The sequence below is a fragment of the Eleutherodactylus coqui genome, unplaced genomic scaffold (genome assembly GCF_035609145.1).
Source record: "Eleutherodactylus coqui strain aEleCoq1 unplaced genomic scaffold, aEleCoq1.hap1 HAP1_SCAFFOLD_225, whole genome shotgun sequence".
Taxonomy (NCBI): domain Eukaryota; kingdom Metazoa; phylum Chordata; class Amphibia; order Anura; family Eleutherodactylidae; genus Eleutherodactylus; species Eleutherodactylus coqui.
Window position 1 is genome coordinate 96,614 of NW_027102163.1, and position 25,093 is coordinate 121,706.

Sequence of the window (25,093 nt, forward strand, 5' to 3'; positions counted from 1 at the left end):
TTCCTTCTACAGAACTCCAATCTGGCCCTAGAATATTTCTATCTGCTCTCTCTATTTTTCATTCAATTGTAACACCTCATTAACCCTTTGAATTGTTCATCAAACTGTCGGGGGTCTATTTTTATATGGGCGTGACAGCTTGGGGCTTCTTTTAACCAGGCTTCAGCAGCGGATAATCCGTATTTCTGCTGATCTTTAGCTGATTTTGTCTGTATTTTATCACATAATTCTTTACAACTAGGAACTTTTAATTTATTTTTTTTAAATCCATATTTCTTTTCCCACTTATGTCACAATATTTCTAATAAAAATAAAAAAGTTCCTGCGCTCCTTTGGGACCCAATTCCACCAGGAATTGGAATTACCAGTTTATAAGTAAATTAAAAACTTTCTTTATTCCATATTCCAAGTTTTTAATTTACTTATACACTGGTAATTCCAATCCCTGGTGGAATTGGGTCCCAAAGGAGCGCAGGAACTTTTTTATTTTTATTAGATATAGCTTCAGTGGATCACACCTAGAGTGTGATACAGTTTCCTGGCAGCTCTCCCGATATAGCCCGTCGGGATACCGTGGACACACAGGGAGATGACCGGCAGTATGCATTAAAGCGAACCAGGACTTGGAGGTGTAGGTGGGGCTCAGGAGCGGGCTCCACTATACACCGGGTGAGTCCCATTTTGTGTGATTTGTTGCCCATATTGAGATTGCTTCCCATTGTTCGTGGCGCGCTGTCCTGATACATATATTATATGTCACAATATTTGACATAGTCAGGATCTAACTTGTGTATGTACTTCTTATCCCCTTGAAGGACTTCCTGTCGTTGGCAACAACAACAGAGACATGCACAGGAGAATGCCTTACAGTTTGTATTTCCCATTGTTAGTAATTATGTTCTTGACGTGGATTTACAAGACAAACAACATAAAACAAGCCTCTGGCCACTAAAATGTTTAGTGAAAACACAGAGGTTCCTTACCAGAATCAGTGCTTCGCTATATACACGAAGACTACTTCTTGCTTTACAGAGTAGGGCCTGTGAACATTGAACACAATAAGGGGCTTGTCCAAAAACAACCTGCACAGCGAAGTTGGTCCTTAATGTGTCCTAGAGGTCAGTGCCCACGTATCGGATCTGCCTATCTCAATCACTCACACATTCGCTTCATGCAATATAAGACAACAATACAAATATTACATTATGTCAGTAGGCGGCCGCCCTCTTTGTATATTCTTAGTTACTCTATAACACAATATCAAAGAAAAAGTAGTAGAAAGATAAGAAGTAAAGTTCCTGGACACCCCTGCCGCATGAAGTAATTCTCTCCTGTAGCCTTCTCACAATGGCTATGGTCTCACATAGACTATTGCTATTGCCCCAATTTGTCTATGCTTGCTTCTCATTTACAATACACTTTGTAAATTTTACTAACACTAAAGTATACAGAAGAAAAATTTAACCGTTGTTATACTTACTACACGTTATCTCTAAATTCTCAGGCTAGTTTACTGCTCAGGCCACTGTGTGTGTGGGGGGGTCACGATTACTGCTAAGGCCACTGTGTGTGTGTGTTGGGGGGGGGGTCACGATTACTGCTCAGGCCACTGTGTGTGTGTGGGGCTCACGATTACTGCTTAGGCCACTGCGTGTGTGTGGGGGTCACGATTACTGCTCGGGCCACTGTATGTGTGGGAGGGTCACGATTACTGCTTGGGCCACCGTGTGTGTGGGAGGGTCACGATTACTGCTCGGGCCACTGTGTGTGTGTGGGTCACGATTACTGCTCGGCCCACTATGTGTGTGTGTGGGTCACGATTACTGCTCAGGCCACTGTGTGTGTGTGTGTGTGGGGTGGGTCACAATTACTGCTCGGGCCGCTGTGTGTGTGTTACGATTACTGCTCGGGCCGCTGTGTGTGTGTGTGTGGGGGGGGGGTTACGTTTACTGCTTGGGCTGCTGTGTGTGTGTGGGGGGGGTGAGGTCACAATTGCTGCTCGGACCGCTGTGTGTGTGTGGGGGTCACGATTACTGCTCGGGCCACTGTGTGTGTGGGAGGGCCACGATTACTGCTCGGGCCACCGTGTTTGTGGGAGGGTCACGATTACTGTTCAGGCCACTGTGTGTGTGGGTCACGATTACTGCTCGGCCCACTATGTGTGTGTGGGTCACGATTACTGCTCGGTCCACTATGTATGTGTGTGGGGGGGGGGAGGATTACGATTACTGCTCGGGCTGCTATGTGTGTGTATGGGGGGGCGGGGGTCACGATTACTGCTCGGCCCACTATGTGTGTGTGGGTCACAATTACTGCTCGGCCCACTATGTATGTGTGTGTGTGGGCGGGGGGTCATGATTACTGCTCAGGCCGCTGTGTGTGTGTGTGTGTGGGGGGGGGGGGTCATAAATACTGCTCGGGCCACTGTGTGTGTGTGTGTGGGGGGGGGTGTCACGATTTCTGCTCGGGCTGATCTGGATCATATTTTCCTCCAGCAGATTTCAGGGTATTCTGTAGCTTCTTAATTGTATAGTGTGCACACATAATGAAAGAAACCAGTCAGACACAAGTTATCAGCCCTGAATCTCAACCAGCTTTCTCTCGAGTTACAGAGCCTCAGGTCTTTATTGTAACAACTGCCCTTTATGGGCGTGCAACAGATTACATCAGTAACATATACATATTCTTATTCGCTAGGTCATATAGAATTCCCTGCCTCCCTGCCCACCTTCTCTCAAGTCCAGTGTAGTGTGGACTCTGTCCTCTCAGCATGCGGTCTAGCTGAAGGAATTTCTGTGTGCGTGGCAGTCCCTGTTCAGAAGTTTCAATGTTATTTAAAAAGTTTCTGTGTGGGGGCAGGGCTGGGGAAACATCCAGGATGAACACAATCAATACATATAGCACTGTGATTTAACACTTTCCTTATGCAGCAGAGTTCCACATTAGGCTGAAGTTATAAAACACACATCTTTCACCATGACATTGTCCAGCAACTACCATAATGAAATTGTGCAGTCATTAGCCTCTATAGAGTTAAATCACTACAGCTGCGTAATACTATCAGTTCATTACAAATCAATAGATGATTACTGCTCGGCCAGCTATGTGCGTGTGGGGTCACGATACTGTTCGGGTCACTGTGTGTGTAGGGGGTCACGATTACTGCTCGTGCCACTGTCTGTGTGGGGGGTCACGATTACTGCTCGGGCCACCATGTGTGTGGGTGGGTCACGATTACAGCTCAGCCCACCGTTTGTGTGTGTGTGTGGGGAGGGGGTCATTTTTATTGCTCGGGCCACCGTCTGTGTGTGTGTGTATGTGTGGGGGGCACGATTACTGTTCGGGCCACAGTCTGTGTGTGTGTGTGTGGGGGGGGGGTCACGATTACTGCTCTGGCTACTGTGTGTGTGCGTGGGGGTCACGATTACTGCATGGGCCGCTGTGTGTGTGTGTGGAAGGGGGTCATAATTATTGTTCGGGCTGCCGTGTGTGTGGGGGGTCACGATTACTGCTCGGGCCGCTGTGTGTGTGTGGGGGTTACGATTACTGCTCGGGTCGCTGTGTGTATGGGTGTCACGATTACTGCTCGGGCCGCTGTGAGTGTAGGGAGTCACGATTACTGCTCAGGCCACTGTGTGTGTGTGGGGGGGTATCGATTACTGCTCGGGCCGCTGTGTGTGTGTGTGGGGGGGGGTCACGATTACTGCTCGGGCCGCTGTGTGTGTGTGTGTGGCGGGGTCACGATTACCGCTCCGGCCACTGTGTGTGTGTGTGTGGGGGTCACGATTACCGCTCGGGCTGCTGTGTGTGTGTGGGAGGGGTCACGATTACTGCTCCGGCCGCTGTGTGTGTGTGGGGGTCACGATTACTGCTCGGGCCACTGTGTGTGTGGGGAAGGGTCGGGTCACAATTACCACTCGGGCCACTGTGTGTGTGTCGGAGGTCACGATTACCGCTCGGGCCACTGTGTGTATGTGTGGAGTCACGATTACTGCTAAGGCCACTGTGTGTGTGTGGGGGGGTCACGATTACTGCTCGGGCCACTGCGTGTGGAGGGGGTATCGATTACTGCTCGGGCCACTGTGTGTGTGGGGGGGGGGGGTCACAATTACTGCTCGGGCTACTGTGTGTGTATTGGGGGGTCACCATTACTGCCCGGGCCACTGTGTGTGTGTGTGGGGTCACCATTACTGCTCGGGCCACTGTGTGTGTGTGGAGGGGTCACGATTACTGCTTGGGCCACTGTGTGTGTGGGGGGGGGGTCACGATTACTGCTACGGCCCCGTGTGTGTGTGGGGGGTCACGATTACTGCTCGGGCCGCTGTGAGTGTAGGGGGTCACGATTACTGCTCGGGCCGCTGTGTGTGTGTGTGTGGGGGTCACGATTACTGCTCGGACCGCTGTGTGTGTCTCGGGTCACGATTACTGCTCCGGCCACTGTGTGTGTGGCGGGGGTCAAGATTACTGCTCCGGCCACTGTGAGTGTAGGGGGGCAAGATTACTACTTGGGCCAACGTGTGTGTGGGGGTCACGATTACTGCTCGAGCCACCGTCTGTGTGTGTGTGTGGTGGGGGGGGGGGGTGTCACGATTACCGCTCAGGCCACTGTGTGTGTGGGGGGGAGGTCACGATTACCGTTTGGGCCACTGTGTGTGTGTTGGGGGGGGGGGTCATGATTACCGCTCGGGCCACTGTGTGTGTGTGTGTGGGGGGGGGGGGGTCACGATTACCGCTGGGGCCACTGTGTGTGTGTGTGGGGGGTCACTATTACTGCTCGGGCCGCTGTGTGTGTGTGTGTGTGGGGGGGTCACGATTACTGCTCGGGCCACTGTGTGTGTGTTTGAGGGTCACGATTACTGCTCGGGCTACTGTGTGTGTGTGGTTGGGGGTCACGATTACCGCTCGGGCCACTGTGTGTGTGTGTGTGTGGGGGGGTACGATTACCGCTCTGGCTACTGTGTGTGTGTGTGGGGTCACGATTACTGCTCGGGCCACTGTGTGTGTGTGTGTGGGGGGGTCACGATTACTGCTCGGGCCGCTGTGTGTGTGTGTGTGGGGGTCACGATTACTGCTCGGGCCACTGTGTGTGTGTTTGAGGGTAACGATTACAGCTCGGGCTACCGTGTGTGTGTGGGTGGGTCATGATTACTGCTCGGGCCACCGTGTGTGTGTGTGGGGGGGGGGGTTACGATTACTGCTCGGGCTGCTGTGTGTGTGTGGGGGGGGGGGGGTCACAATTGCTGCTCAGACCGCTGTGTGTGTGGGGGTCACGATTACCGCTCGGGCCAACGTGTGTGTATGTGGGGGTTAAGATTACTGCTCGGGCCACCTTGTGTGTGTGTGTGTGTGTGGGGGTCACGAACACTGCTCGGGCCACCGTGTGTGTGTGTGGGGGGGGGTCACGATTACTGCTCAGGACACCGTGTGTGTGTGTGGGGGGGTCACGATTACTGCTCGGGCCGCTGTGTGTGTGTGTGGGGTCACGATTACTGCTCGGGCCACTGTGTGTGTGTGTGTGTGTGTGTGTGGAGGGGGGTGGGTCACGATTACTGCTCTGGCCGCTGTATGTGTGTGGGGGGGGGGGTCACGATTACTGCTCGGGCCACTGTGTGTGTGTGTGAGGGTCACGATTACTGCTCGGGCTACCGTGTGTGGGGGGTCACGATTACTGCTCGGGCCACCGTTTGTGTGTGTGTGTTGGGTTACGATTACTGCTCGGGCTGCTGTGTGTGTGTGGGGGGGGGGGTCACAATTGCTGCTCGGACTGCTGTGTGTGTGTGGGGGTGACGATTACTGCTCGGGCCACTGTGTGTGTGAGGGTCACGATTACTGCTCGGGCCACTGTGTGTGTGTGTGTGGGGGGGGGTCACGATTACTGCTCGGGCGGCTGTGTGTGTGTGTGTGCGGGGGTCACGATCACTGCTCGGGCCACTGTGTGTGTTTTTGAGGGTAACGATTACTGCTCGGGCTACCGTGTGTGTGTTTGAGGGTCACGATTACTGCTCGGGCTACCGTATGTGTGTGTTTGTGTGTGTGTGTGGGTCACGATTACTGCTTGGGCCACCATGTGTGTGTGTGTGTGGGGGGGGGGTTACGATTACTGCTCGGGCTGCTGTGTGTGAGTGGGGGGGGTCACAATTGCTGCTCGGAACGCTGTGTGTGTGGGGGTCACGATTACCGCTCGGGCCACTGTGTGTGTGAGGGTCACGATTACTGCTCGGGCCAACGTGTGTGTATGTGGGGGTTATGATTACTGCTCGGGCCACCGTGTGTGTGTGGGGGGGGGGTCACGATTACTGCTCAGGACACCATGTGTGTGTGTGTGTGTGGGGTCACGATTACTGCTCGGGCCACCGTGTGTGTGTGTGTGGGGGGGGGGGGTCACGATTACTGCTCAGGACACCGTGTGTGTGTGTGGGGGGGTCACGATTACTGCTCGGGCCGCTGTGTGTGTGTGTGGGGTCACGATTACTGCTCGGGCCACTGTGTGCGTGTGTGGGGTCCCGATTACTGCTCTGGCCGCTGTGTGTGTGTGTGAGGGTCACGATTACTGCTCGGGCTACCGTGTGTGGGGGGTCACGATTACTGCTCGGGCCACCGTTTGTGTGTGTGTGTTGGGTTACGATTACTGCTCGGGCCGCTGTGTGTGTGTGTGTGGGGGTCACGATTACTGCTCGGACCGCTGTGTGTGTCTCGGGTCACGATTACTGCTCCGGCCACTGTGTGTGTGGCGGGGGTCAAGATTACTGCTCCGGCCACTGTGAGTGTAGGGGGGCAAGATTACTACTTGGGCCAACGTGTGTGTGGGGGTCACGATTACTGCTCGAGCCACCGTCTGTGTGTGTGTGTGGTGGGGGGGGGGGGGTGTCACGATTACCGCTCAGGCCACTGTGTGTGTGGGGGGGAGGTCACGATTACCGTTTGGGCCACTGTGTGTGTGTTGGGGGGGGGGGTCATGATTACCGCTCGGGCCACTGTGTGTGTGTGTGTGGGGGGGGGGGGGTCACGATTACCGCTGGGGCCACTGTGTGTGTGTGTGGGGGGTCACTATTACTGCTCGGGCCGCTGTGTGTGTGTGTGTGTGGGGGGGTCACGATTACTGCTCGGGCCACTGTGTGTGTGTTTGAGGGTCACGATTACTGCTCGGGCTACTGTGTGTGTGTGGTTGGGGGTCACGATTACCGCTCGGGCCACTGTGTGTGTGTGTGTGTGGGGGGGTACGATTACCGCTCTGGCTACTGTGTGTGTGTGTGGGGTCACGATTACTGCTCGGGCCACTGTGTGTGTGTGTGTGGGGGGGTCACGATTACTGCTCGGGCCGCTGTGTGTGTGTGTGTGGGGGTCACGATTACTGCTCGGGCCACTGTGTGTGTGTTTGAGGGTAACGATTACAGCTCGGGCTACCGTGTGTGTGTGGGTGGGTCATGATTACTGCTCGGGCCACCGTGTGTGTGTGTGGGGGGGGGGTTACGATTACTGCTCGGGCTGCTGTGTGTGTGTGGGGGGGGGGGGGTCACAATTGCTGCTCAGACCGCTGTGTGTGTGGGGGTCACGATTACCGCTCGGGCCAACGTGTGTGTATGTGGGGGTTAAGATTACTGCTCGGGCCACCTTGTGTGTGTGTGTGTGTGTGGGGGTCACGAACACTGCTCGGGCCACCGTGTGTGTGTGTGGGGGGGGGTCACGATTACTGCTCAGGACACCGTGTGTGTGTGTGGGGGGGTCACGATTACTGCTCGGGCCGCTGTGTGTGTGTGTGGGGTCACGATTACTGCTCGGGCCACTGTGTGTGTGTGTGTGTGTGTGTGTGGAGGGGGGTGGGTCACGATTACTGCTCTGGCCGCTGTATGTGTGTGGGGGGGGGGTCACGATTACTGCTCGGGCCACTGTGTGTGTGTGTGAGGGTCACGATTACTGCTCGGGCTACCGTGTGTGGGGGGTCACGATTACTGCTCGGGCCACCGTTTGTGTGTGTGTGTTGGGTTACGATTACTGCTCGGGCTGCTGTGTGTGTGTGGGGGGGGGGGGTCACAATTGCTGCTCGGACTGCTGTGTGTGTGTGGGGGTGACGATTACTGCTCGGGCCACTGTGTGTGTGAGGGTCACGATTACTGCTCGGGCCACTGTGTGTGTGTGTGTGGGGGGGGGTCACGATTACTGCTCGGGCGGCTGTGTGTGTGTGTGTGCGGGGGTCACGATCACTGCTCGGGCCACTGTGTGTGTTTTTGAGGGTAACGATTACTGCTCGGGCTACCGTGTGTGTGTTTGAGGGTCACGATTACTGCTCGGGCTACCGTATGTGTGTGTTTGTGTGTGTGTGTGGGTCACGATTACTGCTTGGGCCACCATGTGTGTGTGTGTGTGGGGGGGGGGTTACGATTACTGCTCGGGCTGCTGTGTGTGAGTGGGGGGGGTCACAATTGCTGCTCGGAACGCTGTGTGTGTGGGGGTCACGATTACCGCTCGGGCCACTGTGTGTGTGAGGGTCACGATTACTGCTCGGGCCAACGTGTGTGTATGTGGGGGTTATGATTACTGCTCGGGCCACCGTGTGTGTGTGGGGGGGGGGTCACGATTACTGCTCAGGACACCATGTGTGTGTGTGTGTGTGGGGTCACGATTACTGCTCGGGCCACCGTGTGTGTGTGTGTGGGGGGGGGGGTCACGATTACTGCTCAGGACACCGTGTGTGTGTGTGGGGGGGTCACGATTACTGCTCGGGCCGCTGTGTGTGTGTGTGGGGTCACGATTACTGCTCGGGCCACTGTGTGCGTGTGTGGGGTCCCGATTACTGCTCTGGCCGCTGTGTGTGTGTGTGAGGGTCACGATTACTGCTCGGGCTACCGTGTGTGGGGGGTCACGATTACTGCTCGGGCCACCGTTTGTGTGTGTGTGTTGGGTTACGATTACTGCTCGGGCCGCTGTGTGTGTGTGTGGGGTCACGATTACTGCTCGGGCCACTGTGTGTGTGTGTGGGGTCCCGATTACTGCTCTGGCCGCTGTGTGTGTGTGTGAGGGTCACGATTACTGCTCGGGCTACCGTGTGTGGGGGGTCACGATTACTGCTCGGGCCACCGTTTGTGTGTGTGTGTTGGGTTACGATTACTGCTCGGGCTGCTGTGTGTGAGTGTGGGGGGGGTCACAATTGCTGCTCGGACTGCTGTGTGTGTGTGGGGGTGACGATTACTGCTCGGACCACAGTGTGTGTGAGGGTCACGATTACTGCTCGGGCCAACGTGTGTGTGTGTTGGGTTACGATTACTGCTCGGGCTGCTGTGTGTGTGTGTGGGTCACAATTGCTGCTTGGGCCACTGTGTGTGTGAGGGTCACGATTACTGCTCAGGCCACCATGTGTGAGTGTGTGTATGTGTGTGTGGGGAAGGGGGGGTCACGATTACTGCTCGGGCCAACGTCTGTGTTGATGTTTGTGTATGTGTGGGAGGTCATGATTACTGCTCGGGCCACCGTGTGTGTGTGTGGGGGTGTCACGATTACTGCTCAGGACACCGTGCGTGTGTGTGTGTGTGTGGTGGGGGGTCACGATTACTGCTCAGTACACCGTTCGTGTGGGGGGGGAAGGGGGTCACGATTACTGCTCGGGCCACTGTCTGTGTGTGTGTGTGTGTGGGGGGGGTGTTATGATTACTGTTCAGGACACCGTGTGTGTGTGTGGGGGGGTCACGATTACTGCTCAGGACACCGTGTGTGTGTATGTGGGGGGGGGGGGTTACGATTACTGCTCGGGCCGCTGTGTGTGTGTGTCTGTGGGGGGGGGGGGTCAGGATTATTGCTCGGGCCGCTGTGTGTGTGCGGGGGGTCATGATTATTGCTCGGGTAGCCGGTGCGTGGGGGGTCACGATACTGTTCGGGCCGCTGTATGTATGGGGGTCACGATTACTGCTCGGGCCGCTCTGTGTGTGGGGGTCACGATTACTGCTCGGGCCGCTGTGAGTGTAGGGGGTCACGATTACTGCTCGGGCCGCTGTGTGTGTGTGTGTATGGGGGGGGTCTCGATTAACGCTCGGGCCGCTGTGTGTGTGGGTCACGATTACCGCTCGGGCCACTGTTGTGTGTGTGTCTGGGTGGGTAACGATTACTGCTCAGGATGCTGTGTGTGTGTGTAGGTGGGTCACGATTACTGCTCGGGCCGCTGTGAGTATGTGGGGGTCACGATTACTGCTCGGGCCGCTGTGTGTGTGTGTGGGTCACGATTACTGCTCGGGCCGCTGTGTGTGTGTGGGGGTCACGATTACTGCTCGGGCCGCTGTATGTGGGGGGGGGGGGGGTCACGATCACTACTCGGGCCACTGTGTGTGTATGGGGGGTCACGATTACCGCTCAGGCCACTGTGTGTGTGTGGGGGGGGGGGTCAAGATTACCGCTCGGGCCACTGTGTGTCTGTGTGTGTGTGTGTGGGGTCACGATTACTGCTCGGGCCGATGTGAGTGTAGGGGGTCACGATTACTGCTCGGGCCGCTGTGTGTGTGTGTGGGGGGGGTCACGATTACTGCTCGGGCCACTGTGTGTGTGTGGGGGTGTCACGATAACTGCTCGGGCCACTGTGTATGGGGGGGTCACGATTACCGCTCGGGCCACTGTGTGTGTGTGAGGGAGGTCACGATTACCGCTCGGGCCACTGTGTGTGTGTGTGGGGGGGGGGATCACGATTACCGCTCGGGCGACTGTGTGTGGGGGGGGGGTTCACGATTACTGCTCGGGCCACTGTGTGTGTGTGGAGGGGGTCACGATTACTGCCCAGGATACTGTGTGTGTGTGTGTGGGCGGGGTCACGATTACTGCTCGGGCCACTGTGTGTGTGTGTGTGGGGTGGAAATAATTACTGCTCGGGCCACTGTGTGTGTGTGTGTGGGGGGGGGGGGTCACGATTACTGCTCGGGCCACTGTGTGTGGGGGGGGTCACGATTTGTGCGCGGGCCACTGTGTTTGTGAGGGTCACGATTACTGCTCGGGCCACCGTGTGTGTGTGTCTGTGTCACGATTACTGCTCGGGCCACTGTGTGTGTGTGGTGGAGAGGGGGGAAAGGGGGGGGTCATGATTACTGCTTGGGCCACTGTGTGTTTGGGGTCAGGATTACTGCTCGGGCCACTGTGTGTGTGTGGGGGTCATGATTACTGCTCGGGCAGCTGTGTGTGTGGGGGGTCACGATTACTGCTCGGGCCACTGTGTGTGTGGGGGGGTCACGATTACTGCCCAGGATACTGTGTGTGTGGGGGGGGGTCACGATCACAGCTCGGGCCACTGTGTGTGTGTGTGGGGGGGGGCATGATTACTGCTCGGGCCACTGTGTGTGTGTATGGGGGGGGGGGTCACGATTACTGCTCGGGCCACTGTGTGTGTGAGGATCACGATTACTGCTCGGGCCACCGTGTGTGTGTGTCTGTGTCACGATTACTGCTCGGGCCACTGTGTGTGGGGGGGGGAGGTGGAAAGGTGGGGGTCACGATTACTGCTTGGGCCACTGTGTGTGGGGGTTCACGATTTGTGCGCGGGCCACTGTGTTTGTGAGGGTCACAATTACTGCTCGGGCCACCGTGTGTGTGTGTGTCTGTGTCACGATTACTGCTCGGGCCACAGTGTGTGTGTGGTGGAGAGGGGGGAAAGGGGGGGCTCATGATTACTGGTCGGGCCACTGTGTGTGTGGGGGGTCATGATTACTGCTCGGGCCGCTGTGTGTGGGGGGGGTCACGATTACTGCTCGGGCTGCTGTGTGTGTGCGGGGTCACGATTACTGCTCGGGCCGCTGTGTGTGTGCGGGGTCACGATTACTGCTCGGGCAGCTGTGTGTGTGCGGGGTTACGATTACTGCTTGGGCCGCTTTGTGTGTGCAGGGTCACGATTACTGCTCGGGCCGCTGTGTGTGTGTGTGTGGGCCACGATTACTGCTCGGGCCACCGTGTGTGTGTGGGGGGGGGGTCACGATTACTGCTCGGGCCACTTTGTGTGTGTGGGGGGGTCACGATTACTGCTCGGGCCACTGCGTTTGTGTGGGGGGGGGGTCACGATTACTGCTCGGGCCACTGTGTGTGTGTGTGTGTATGGGGGGGGGCACGATTACTGCTCGGGCCACTGTGTGTGTGTGGGTCATGATTACTGCTCGGACCACTGTGTGTGTGAGGGTCACGATTACTGCTCGTGCCACTGTGTGTGTGGGGGTCACGATTACTGCTCGGTCCACTATGTGTGGGGGGGTCACGAATACTGCTCGGGCCACCGTGTGTGTGTGTCTGGGTCACGATTACTGCTCGGGCCACTGTGTGTGTGGGGGGGGTCACGATTACTGCTCCGGCCGCTGTGTGTGTGTTTGGGGTATACGATTACCTCTCGGGCCGCTGTGTGTGTGTGGGGGTCACGATTACTGCTTAGGCCGCTGTGTGTGTGTGTGGGGGGGGGGGGTCACGATTACCGCTCGGGCCGCTGTGTGTGTGGGGGGGGTGTCACGATTACCGCTCGGGCCAATGTGTGTGTGTGTGTGGGGGTCACGATTACTGCCCAGGATACTGTGTGTGTGTGTGGGGGGGGGTCACGATTACTGCTCGGGCCACTGTGTGTGTGTGTGTGGGGGGGGTCATAATTACTGCTCGGGCCACTGTGTGTGTGTGGGGGGGGTCACGATTAGTGCGCGGGCCACTGTGTTTGTGAGGGTCACGATTACTGCTCGGGCCACCGTGTGTGTGTGTCTGTGTCACGATTACTGCTCGGGTCACTGTGTGTGTGTGGTGGAGAGGGGGGAAAGGGGGGGGTCATGATTACTGCTTGGGCCACTGTGTGTTTGGGGTCAGGATTACTGCTCGGGCCACTGTGTGTGTGTGTGGGGGTCACGATTACTGCTCGGGCCACTGTGTGTGTGGGGGGGTCACGATTACTGCTCAGGCTGCTGTGTGTGTACGGGGTCACGATTACTGCTCGGGCCGCTGTGTGTGTGCGGGGTCACGATTACTGCTCGGGCCGCTGTGTGTGTGTGTGTGTGGGCCACGATTACTGCTCGGGCCACTGTGTGTGTATCACGATTACTGCTCGGGCCACTGTGTGTGTGTAGTCCGCCCATTCCAGTAATTACTTTAGTTGCCCACTTTTGTACCCGCTCAAGCTGGGATATGTCTTTCTTGAGTATTGGTGCCCAAAACTGTCCACAATATCCCATGTGTGATCTGACCAGTGCCTTGTACAGAGAAGGAAAAATATTCTCGTCATGCGACCTCTTTTGACGCCGGTTGCTCCAGTTAACCCCGTAATGACATGGCCTATTTTGGGCTTGAGGCTGGATTCAGACGAGAATATATCGGCTGGGTTTTAACGCCCAGCCAATATACATCGTCTCTCTCTGCAGGGGGGAGCCTGGAAGAGCCAGGAGCAGTGCTCTGAGCTCCCGCCCCTCTGCGCTATTTGCAAAGGGGAGAAGCGGGGTGGGGGCGGGGCTAATTCGAGAAACTTAGCCCCGCCCCTGTCTCGACGCCTTTCATTGCAAATAGTGCAGAGGGGCGGAGAGGGGATGGCAAGGAGGCAGAGAGGGGGCGGGAGCTTAGTTCCTGCTCCTGGCTCTTCCATCCTCCCCCCCCCCCGCAGATGAGGACTCCGTATATCGGCTCGGCGTGAAAACAGAGCCGATATACGGTCGTGTGTATGCACCTTAAGGACGCAAGGATTTTTGGCGGATTTTCTTCATTTATCAAAAGTCATAACTTTTTTATTTTTCCATCGACGCGGCCATATAAGGGCTTGTTTTTTGCGTGACGAACTGTAGTTTTTATCGGTGCAACTTTTGGGTACATTGACTATATTGTAAAACTTTTATTATTTTTTTTATGATAACAGGGAGAGAAAACGCATCAATTCTGCTATAGATTTTTGGGGAGTTTTTTTTTACAGTGTTAATCATGCAGCATAAATGACACAATACATTTTTTCTGTGGGACGGTACGGTTACAACAATACCAAAATTCTTACTTTTTTTAGGTTTTTCCACTTTTTTGCAATAAAAACCCTTTTTTTGGAAATCTTTTTTTTTCTAAATCACAGCATTCAAAGTCCTGTAATTTTTTTTATTTTTTTATGTACAGAGCTCTATGAGGGCTTATATTTTGTGAGAGGAGCTGTACCATTTTGGGGTTACATACAGCTCTTTTGATCACTTTTATTGCGGTTTTAGGGAGGCAAAATGCTAGAAATTAGAATTTTGCCTCAGTTTTTTAGCGGTTTTTTTAATGCTTTTTTTCTGTGCACAGTCAAAAGCATGTGCAGCTTATTGTACGCATCATTACGGACGCGACAATACAAAATATGTGCCATTTTCATTTTTCTTTAACCTTTTTTTATGCTAATATGCTACTGCCATGCCTTATCGCTTATACAGCGATCTTAGGCACTGGCAACACAGGACGCCAGTGTCTGGCATCCTGTTGCCATGGCAACAGGCCGTGATCTACATAGATCGTGGCAGGGAAGGGGTTAACAGTGGGGGTCGCATATCCGATGCACCCCCGCTGCTGCAGCAGGAGGCTGGCTGTGACTGATGGCCGTCTCCCACTGCGGGATAGCGCGAGATCACATGTGATCTCGCGCTATCCCCAGGACGTAAGTTTACACCCTGTTGCAGGAAGGGGTTGAAGGGGTTTTCTCATTAGGAAAAAAATCAATACTTGCCTATTCCTCCCCAGGCAGTCTTCTTACCTCATCCTCTCCTCACCGATCCTCTCCTGGCCCCTCCAGTCCCCTGGGCCACGTCACCTCCAGCCATCCGGATCCTCTACTTATTGTTTTGGAGCGTCCATTAGCTGCAGTGAATGTTATGAGTGACGTAGGTTTCACTGCCTAGCAGGGAATGCTGAATCCTCTGCAGCCTGCTTTAGTGCACATTCGCGTTTTTTGTTGTTAGTGTTTCATACAGTATAGTATATGATACACTAGCGGTGAGACATTACACATCCGCAGTCGCGCTAAAGCAGGCTGCCGAGGATTCAGCATTCCCTGCTAGGCAGTGAACTCCATGTCACTAGTGACTGGGTACACTGACCCGCAGGAAGCAGAATGCCGGCAATGTGTGCTACGTCACAGGAAGAAGAGGATTCGGCCGACTGGAGGAGCCAGGAGAAGATCATTGAGGTGAAGATCTGGTAAGACTGACTGGGGGGAATAGGTAAGAGGTTTTTTTTTAATGACAATCCTTTAAAGTTTACAGGCCACAAACTTCATGTGTTTTATTTATTTTACACGCTTTTTAGCTGCTCATGTTTTTCACACAATGCTGTGTGTCATGTAGTGGGCAGGAGGAGAGAGGAGAAGGGACAATACCTCTCGATCCCGCCTCTGTCCTTGATCACTGTGCGATATTGCAAACTTAAAGTCGTTAGAATACAGGCTGATTTATACACAGCTTTCCCGGACTTCTGCACGCATGTGAATCAAAAGCTCAAATCATCCCCCTGATCCGTTCTAACGCACTCCAGAGCTCTTCAATACTCCTACAAATAAACCTGCCACCACCAGCTTTGGTATTGGTAAACTGGAAGCCGAATTATGAACACAAACTTCAGCGTTATGGTTTGTTGTAAAACGGACAAGGCTGACTTTTAAATTGCAGATTTAATCTAGAAAAGGCCTCGCAGTGCAATATATCTGATTTGTACAAAAATATAAAAAGGTTGTTCACGGGACATAAGGAAATACAGTAGGATACACAACGCAGATTTTTAAAATAAACTGGGGAAAATAAAAGAAAGATATCGGATTTGGATGTTGGTCCAATGTTCCAATACATGCAGAGTCACTGAAGTGAATGGGACAGCCTTACGCCAAGGCGTATCTCTGTAGGATCTCACAATTTGGGGTCTGTAGGGTCCTACATTATAAACGGACCCTCAGAACACTCCTTACCTTGCTCCCTCTGATGTCACTCTGGAGGGTTGGGGTGGAGTCCTGTATTCCTGGGGAAAAATCATAATTCCCCGTTTTCGGAAAGCCCCCCCTCAAACCTGAATATGGGCGTGGCACATTTTTAGTCCTGATTTTACATATGGTTTGAGCCCATACACGGATGGGTTGGCATCCATATTTTCCCAAATATGCAGTTCTGGGTGCTCTGAGCCTTTTTATTTTGCTTGGCTGGTGAGCCCGATGCTAAATATATAATATATATCTGGCTAAGACCTTCATACGACCAAATATCCTTTATTAAATGATTTCCTTCTGATGTAAAATTGGGCACCAGGATGTCTGCGTGAACCATCCAAGGTGCCAATCCGTGCCAGTGGGTGCCTATTTAGCATCTCCTTGTCAGTAGCAAAGGGTTTTGTGTCCTCCTGTACATCAAAGGCTTGCCAGATACAAAAGAGAGGAATAAGACTTTAGAACACTGAATTCATCCAGCTTTCCCACGGCCTGACAAATGACAACCATAACATGGAAGCTGATATAGGCCCAAGGCCTGACACATACAATGTCTGACAGCCTGAAGTCTCTACACCACCCTGTGCTACTTATCCAGGAAACTGCCATCCAGAACTCATTATGGTGAACAGGGTCTGTCCAGTACCTTATCCTCTGTATAAGAATAGTAAGTCCTAGTGACTGAAGGACCTGATCCCTCTGACCACCAGGATGTAGACTCCTCTGTATAAAAATAGTAAGTCCTAGTGGCTGAAGGACTAGATCCCTATGACCACCAGGATGTAGACTCCTCTGTAGAAGAATAGTAAGTCCTAGTGGCTGAAGGAGCAGATCCCTCTGACCACCAGGTTGTAGACTCCTCTGTATGAGAATAGTAAGTCCTAGCCACTGAAGGACCAAATCCCTCTCACCACCAGCATGTAGACTCCTCTGTATAAGTATAATAAGAGCTACCAGCTGAAGGACCAGATCCTTCTGACCACCAGAAGGTAGACTCATCTGTATAAGAATAGTAAGTCCTAGTGGCTGAAGGACCAGATCCCTCTGAGCACCAGGATGTAGACTCCTCTGTAGAAGAATAGTAAGTCCTAGTGACTGAAGGACCAGATCCCTCTGACCAGAAGGATGTAGAATCCTCTGTATAAGAATAGTAAGTCCGTGCTGCTGAAGCAGCAGATCCTTCTGACCACCAGGATGTAGACTCCTCTATGTAAGAAGAGTAACTCTTAGTAGATGGAGCAGATTCTTTTGACCACCAGGTTGTTGACTCCTCTCTGTAAGAATAGTTAGTCCTAGTGTCTGAAGGACCAGATTCCTCTTACCACCAGGATGTAGACTCCTCTGTAGAAGAATAGTAAGTCCTAGTGGCTGAAGGAGCAGATCCCTCTGACCACCAGGTTGTAGACTCCTCTGTATAAGAATAGTAAGTCCTAGCCACTGAAGGACCAAATCCCTCTCACCACCAGCATGTAGACTCCTCTGTATAAGTTTAATAAGAGCTACCAGCTGAAGGACCAGATCCTTCTGAACACCAGAATGTAGACTCCTCTGTATAAGAATAGTAAGTCCTAGTGACTGAAGGACCAAATCCCTCTGACCAGAAGGATGTAGACTCCTCTATGTAAGAATAGTAACTCTTAGTAGATGGAGAAGATTCTTCTGACCACCAGGTTGTTGACTCCTCTGTGTAAGAATAGTTAGTCCTAGCGGCTGAAGGACCAAATTCCTCTTACCACCAGGATGTAGACTCCTCTGTATAAGAATAGTAAGTCCTAGTGACTGAAGCACGAGATCCCTCTGAGCACCAGAATGTAGACTCCTCTGTATAAGAATAGTAAGTCCTAGTAGATGAAGGACCAGATGCCTCTGATCACCAGGATGTAGAAGATGCAATCCTTTGCAGGGCAGGGTGAGGCTGGCGGGCGCCCCCTGCAGGTTATTTTGGTGGCCATTTGTATGACCTTCAGGATGTTTTCCATCTGTCATCAGGAATGCATTAGTCGTTCCTCGCTAGTGATATTTGTTATCTCTGTGACGGCAGCGTGTAACGGGTTTCGCTATAGAAGCGGTCGGCCTACTTTCTGCTGCAGATTGGGCCCAGACGGGATACGGCGGTGTAAACTTTACTGAGGTTTGTGCGGCTTATTGGATGCTGCGATCCGGACGCTGGTAAACGTTTAGGTCGTGGAGTCAGTAAGTAATTAGTACAGAGAAGTAATTAGATGGGAATGGGCTCATCTTCTCACTCCTTTTCTGGAGGAGCCACGGGCATGGCTTGATAGGCATTCTGCCAGGACAGCCCGGGGCGTTACAGAGGGCCCCCGGCTGCCATGACACCTGCACGGCTCCCTGCGATCTCATCCCATTTAAATGGCGCTATCAGAATTGACAGCTTATCGGAGTTGGTATCAGCCGCAGTAAACAGCCGGCGCTCGCGCTGTATGGAGGGAGATCGCCGCGCGTTCATACATACCCCGACGCTGCAGGACGTACATGTACTACCTATAGCACTAAGGGGTTAAAGGATTCCAGCAAATGTTTTTATAAAATTTCTTATTAAATGAATTCCTAATAAAGTATTTCTAAGGTTCTCCCACATTAAATGCTGCTATTATAAATCCTACTTGTCCCTCAAAATACCGGCAGCTGAACTTGGAGATGTTGGTTTTTGTGGTTTTTACATTGGTTCATATTGTTTCCATTCAGGTCCCTACAGGATTCATTCATCAAAGATGGAGGACAACAGAAACAAGATGGCGGAGAGTGTATTCAACCTCACCCTAGAGATACTCTTCCAGCTTACTGGGGAGGTGAGAGACTCTGATGATGTCACATTACATCATTCTTATCTATGGTAATAACAGATGATGTCACTGTAGAGAGGAGAGATTCTGGTGATGTCATATGTCATGCTTATCTATGGTAATGACTGATGATGTCACTGGAGAGGTGATGGACTCTGGAAATGTCTGCAGTGATATTTATAAATGTCTCTCCATATACAGGATTACACAGTAGTGAAGAAGACCTCTAGTGATGGCTCTCGGGCCCCTGTGTGTGATGGATGGGGAAGACCCCTGAGCCCAATCATGGGGCCCCCACTTCACCCCCTGATACACGAGGACATCAATGTACAGAAGATTCTAGAACTCACCAACAAGATGATTGAGCTGCTGACTGGAGAGGTGATGCTGCAGGGAATGCTGGGACATTATACAGTAACAGCACTGGAGGCTTCTGGGTAATGACTGTATATTGTGTTGTCAGGTTCCTATAAGGTGTCAGGATGTCGCTGTCTATTTCTCCATGGAGGAGTGGGAGTATTTAGAAGGACACAAGGATCTGTACAAGGAGGCCATGATGGAGACCCGCCAGCCGCTCCCATCACCAGGTAATGGATGTATTTAGGATCATAGCTGTGGAGGGGTGATGTGGGGCATGTGCCCCTGGTGCTTGTAGGCAGGAAGTGGGGTGTGAGCCAGGCAGGACACTGTGCTAGTTGTATTAGTAGAGCCATTCACTACACAGTTGTTGATTAAAGTCAGTATAATCAGAAGGCCTACATATCACCAGTACACATTTAGGCCCCCGGCACACGGGCGGAAATTCCGCAGCAGGATTTCCCGTAGAATTTACACCCGTGGAAGCTGCCATAGGATTGTGTTAGAAAGAATAATCCTATGCAGACGGCAGTGAGGAAAACAAATCGCAGTATGCTCTTTTTCGGTGCGGGGCTCTGTGAGCTCTGCACAGAAATGTCACTCCCTGACTGGCGGCTCGGCTCCGTCATGTGCCTGCTGGCCGGCAGCCAGCACATCAAAGAGCCGGAGCCGCGCTGGTCCCTGCAGGGGGTCGGGTCCCACTGCGAGAATTCTCGCAGCAGGATTAGACACGGTCGTCTGCAGGCGGCCTCATTAGTTGCTGATATGTAAGCAACCCGGTCTACAGTGACACTAGTCAGCGACTATATTGCGGATGACTACTATATCAAATGGAATGTGTCCACAGAAGATCTCGGCTCCACCAGCCCTACTGCTACAGTAGCCGTCGGCTGTGCAGGGCTGGAGAGGTGCCTTGGCCCATGCTATCCCGTCCCCCAACTATCCCCACTAGCTCCTCCGCTTTGTATTTAGTTCCTGCAGGACCGGAGGAGGAGGTATCTGGCATCACCAGTAAGAGCTGCTAGGTTGTATCTACAGAGTGGATATCCAGCTTGGTGGGACTTGTGAGTGATGGTGGCCAATAAAACATCATTGTCTGTCTTTATTGTTCTCTAAGTTTTATATTGGTAATTCGTGCAACCCCTCTAAATTGGTGAAGGGGTCACCAGTACGGCTGTGGCTACATGGAGACTCTGGCCACAATACTCTTCTCATTGGGATGTAATGGCCGTCAGTACGGTTGTATCGCAGTTTGCTGTGACCCTACAGTTACATGAAGCCGGGCTAGTTTGGACTGCTTGTGATTGTCGGGGCGTGGGGGGGGGGGGTCAAACTACAAGCCACAATGTATTCCCATTCACAGAAGTAGTGGATGAAAGTTGTGCCGTTGATATCACCTATCTGGGTGTCAGGAAAGCCTTTGTACAGTTTCACATTAACCCCTTAGTGACGAAGCTTGTTTGTGCCTTAGTTACGGAGCCAAATTTTGGAAATCTGACATGCGTCGTTCAACATAGCATAACTCCGTAAAGGCTTTGCATATCCCAGTGATTCTGACATTGTTTTTTTCGCCACACGTTGTACTTCATTTAGGTTATGAAAATAGACCGATATAATTTGTGTGTATTTATTAAAAGTACCAATATTGGAAAAAATTTGAAAAAAAATTGTCCTTTTTTTCACATTTTTAACTGTAATATCTTAAATATGTCCAAACACACTGTACAAAGTTTTGATAGGATATATAGTTCCACCTGTTTTCTTTATGCTTTAAGATTATGGAAAATGGCGAACACGTGATCAGGAACCGCTCAATGCGGCCCTCCGTGAAATCTCCAGGCTCTCGGCTAAGTTTTGTAGCCAGGAGCTGGGAGATTTTGAATTTCCCGGGGAAATTTTTTTTGCGAATGCGTCCGCCATTTTGGCGACGGATGCGTGTGCAAAAGCTAGGATAAGGTCCGTGGATAAATCCAGGGGCCTTACGTACGTCATTTCATCCTCCCTCACGGATATGATCTGTGGGGGGAGATGAAACGAAAGCTTTTTTAACTTTTTTTTAAACTTTTTTACACTTTTTTTAAACTTTAAATGATCACATGCTGGGTGACATCCATCTACTCCTGGCTACACGTGGCAGCCAGGAGCAGAGGGATTTTGAATTTCACGGGGCTCAAGCCCTTCTGTGCACGCGCCCAATGATTGACATCGGGCGCTCATGCGCAGAAGGGAACTTCGGGTCCCGGAATACCAGGGACATCGCGGAGGACCCGAGGTGAGTATTTTCAGATCCATGAGGGGAGGTGAAACTGGAACTTTTATTTACTTTTTTTTTTACTTTTTCGCAATCGCCGCTATCCACTGGATAGCGGCGATCGCGGACCAGGGGACCGCTCACATCTCCTGGTTCCCGGCTACCTTCAGGAGCCGGTAGCCAGGAGATTTTGAATTTGCCGGGGCTCCCGGCCTTCTGCTCATACCCGTGACATCATACGTCTGGTGCGCATGCACAGAAGAGCGGCGACGGGTCCCAGAGGACACATTCACCGCAAAACATCTCGATCAAGGCGGGTGAGTACTTTAAGCTGCCCTGATGGATACCTGCGGGCACCTACAGCATGGAGCTGTCACGTCCTCAGCCAAGTGGGCATTAATCCTAAGAGGACGCATATTTCTACGTCTTCTAGGATTAAAGCCCACTTACTGAGGACGTAGAATGCCGATGGGGCCGTCACTAAGGGGTTAAGATGAATCTCTGAGCTCTTATTGGCTGCAGTCCCTGTGATGTCCCATAAACCGTGCGGGACTGCAGCTGTAAATTGTCAGCCATTGATGCCTCCAACCTACCATCTGGGTTAGGGGCCATTTTATTCATCTTTGATTCGCTATTTATCTTTTATTTCTCCTAGCAGCTATTAGGCAGGCAGGGGAATGTATTTATTGTAAGGATTCTATGGAGCACAAAGAGTCTTAGAGGCTGTACTGATGGGCGATGAAGTTATTTATCACATATCTAATAGAGCATTATCAATTGCTCAGTGAGAGTCTATTCTTTCATCCCCCAGTGGGTGTAATCAGCACTGAGGAGTGTGAGCTGGCAAGTCCACCAGCCTCTTGTGTACCTGGCTTTATTAGAAGTCTGACAGACCATAATTTCCAAGGTTTGCTCCACATTAATACCCGGAGTAGAGGACATTGATACTAGAGATGAGCGAACGTACTCGTCCGAGCTTGATATTCGGGCGAATATTAGGGTGTTCGGGATGCTCGTTACTCTTAACGAGCACCACGCAGTGTTCGGATTACTTTCAGTTTCCTCTCTGAGACGTTAGCGCGCTTTTCTGGCCAATTGAAAGACAGGGAAGGCATTACAACTTCCCCCTGTGACGTTCAAGCCCTATACCACCCCCCTGCTGTGAGTGGCTGGGGAGATCAGATGTCACCTGAGTATAAAAATCGGCCCCTTCCGCGGCTCGGCTCAGATGCCTTGTGAGTTAGCTGAGGGAAAGTGCTGCTGGTGCCGGAGCTGCTGTAGGGAGAGCATTAGGAGTTAGTGTAGGCTCAAGAACCCCAACGGTCCTTCTTAGGGCCACATCTAATAGTGTGCAGTACTGTGTTAGCACTGTATTTTTTTTTTTTTTCAAAATTGGATCTGCAGAGCATTGCGCCCTGCAATAGGGACAGAAGTGGTGGTTAGGCAGGGAGAGTGTTAGGAGTGAGTGTAGGCTTCAAGAACCCCAACGGTCCTTTCTAGGGCCACATTTAACCGTGTGCAGTACTGTCCAGGCTGCTGTTAGCAGTGTTGCATTTTTTTTTTTCTCAAAACCAGCTGTGCAGACCATTGCACCCGGCATTAATACTACAGGGATAGAATTGTGTAGGCAGGGCCAGAAGACATATATTATTCATTGAATAGACGCGGTGTGGCTTTTCCTTTGAAAAACAAGGGAAAAAATTCTATTTCGCCTGCCTCTGACAGTCCTCAGGGCTCTGGGTACGTGTGTGCTGCGTGCAGAACGTAAAAAAAAATCAGACGCAGCCAGCTACGTTTTACTGCAGGCTTGCGCCAATTTCTTTCCTGCATGGGAAATCCCTGATCTGCTGTAGCGAATAACTTTGTATCACTGCAGTTCTGTGACACATTTGCAGGGCCACAACACAGTTATTAAACTTAGTAGTATTCATTGAATACACGCAGTGTGGCTTGTCCTTTGAAAAACAAGGGAAAAAATTCTATTTGGGCTGCAGGCTTGCGCCAATTTATTTCCTGGCTGGGAAATCACTGGTAATACAGCATGCTGAGGGGTAGGGGTAGGGGTAGGCCTAGAGGATGTGGACGCGGCTGAGGACACGTAGGCCCAAGTGAGGGTGTGGGCACAGGCCGAGCTCCTGAGCCAGGTGTGTTGCAGCCGACTGCTGCACGATTAGGAGAGAGGCACGTTTCTGGCGTCCCCACATTCATCGCACAATTAATGGGTCCACGCGGGAGACCTTTATTAGAAAATAAGCAGTGTGAGCAGGTCCTGTCGTGGATGGCAGAAAGTGCTTCGAGCAAGCTATCATCCACCCACAGTTCTGCGCCGTCCAGTGCTGCAAATCCGAATCCTCTGGCTGCTGCTCCTCCTTCCTCCCAGCCTCCTCACTCCACTACAATGACACATGCTCAGGAGCGGGAAGACTCCCAGGAACTGTTCTCGGGCCCCTGCTCAGATTGGGCAGCAGTGGTTCCTCTCCCACCAGAGGAGTTTATCGTCACTGATGCCCAACCATTGCAAAGTTCCCGGGGTCCGGGGGATGAGGCTGGGGACTTCTGGCAACTGTCTCAAGACCTTTCAGTGGGTGAGGAGGACGATGACGATGAGACACAGTTGTCTATCGGTGAGGTAGTAATAAGGGCAGTAAGTCCGAGGGAGGAGCGCACAGAGGATTCTGAGGAAGAACAGCAGGACGATGAGGTGACTGACCCCACCTCGTGTGCAACGCCTACTGAGGACAGGTCTTCAGAGGGGGAGGCAAGGGCAGCAGCAGGGCAGGTTGCAAGAGGCAGTGCGGTGGCCAGGGGTGGAGGCAGGGCCAGACCGAATAATCCACCAACTGTTTCCCAAAGCGCACCCTCGCGCCATGCCACCCTGCAGAGGCCGAGGTGCTCTAAGGTCTGGCAGTTTTTCACAGAGACGCCTGACGACCGACGAACAGTGGTGTGCAACCTTTGTCACGCCAAGATCAGCCGGGGAGCCACCACCAACAGCCTCACCACCACCAGCATGCGCAGACATATGATGGCCAAGCACCCCACAAGGTGGGACGAAGGCCGTTCACCACCTCCGGTTTGCACCGCTGCCTCTCCCCCTGTGCCCCAACCTGCCACTGAGATCCAACCCCCCTCTCAGGACACAGGCACTACCGTCTCCTGGCCTGCACCCACACCCTCACCTCCGCTGTCCTCGGCCCCATCCACCAATGTCTCGCACCGGACAGTCCAGCCGTCGCTAGCACAAGTGTTGGAGCGCAAGCGCAAGTACGCCGCCACGCACCCGCACGCTCAATTGTTAACCGTCCAAATTTATCAGCCTTGAGATGCTGCCGTATAGGGTTGTGGAAACTGAGGCTTTCAAAGCTATGACGGCGACGGCGGCCCCGCGCTACTCAGTTCCCAGTCGCCACTACTTTTCCCGATGTGCCGTCCCAGCCCTGCACGACCACGTCTCCCGCAACATTGTACGCGCCCTCACCAATGCGGTTAGTGGCAAGGTCCACTTAACTTGGGACACGTGGACAAGCATAGGCGGGCAGGGCCACTACATCTCCCTGATGGCACATTGGGTGAATTTAGTGGAGGCTGGGACAGAGTCAGAGCCTGGGACCGCTCACGTCCTACCCACCCCCAGAATTGCGGGCCCCAGCTCGGTGCTGGTATCTGCGGCGGTGTATGCTTCCTCCACTAAACCACCCTCCTCCTCCTCCTACGCAACCTCTGTCTCGCAATCAAGATGTGTCAGCAGCAGCAGCACGTCGCCAGCAGTCGGTGTCG

General features: G+C 52.8%; 1 protein-coding gene across 5 annotated transcripts in view; it reads left to right on the plus strand.

Moving 5' to 3' along the window:
* LOC136598682 (oocyte zinc finger protein XlCOF6-like) overlaps positions 1-25,093 on the plus strand; it is a 123,617-nt gene that overhangs the window by 88,678 nt on the left and 9,846 nt on the right. For 4 of the 5 annotated variants that reach the window (XM_066588761.1, XM_066588763.1, XM_066588762.1 and 1 more), the window contains 3 exons: positions 18,611-18,714; positions 18,910-19,089; positions 19,172-19,295. In XM_066588761.1, the coding sequence (XP_066444858.1) occupies positions 18,611-18,714; positions 18,910-19,089; positions 19,172-19,295 (408 nt within the window). The remainder of the gene's footprint in view (positions 1-18,610; positions 18,715-18,909; positions 19,090-19,171; positions 19,296-25,093) is intronic. The other variant, XM_066588765.1, reaches the window with a different exon arrangement.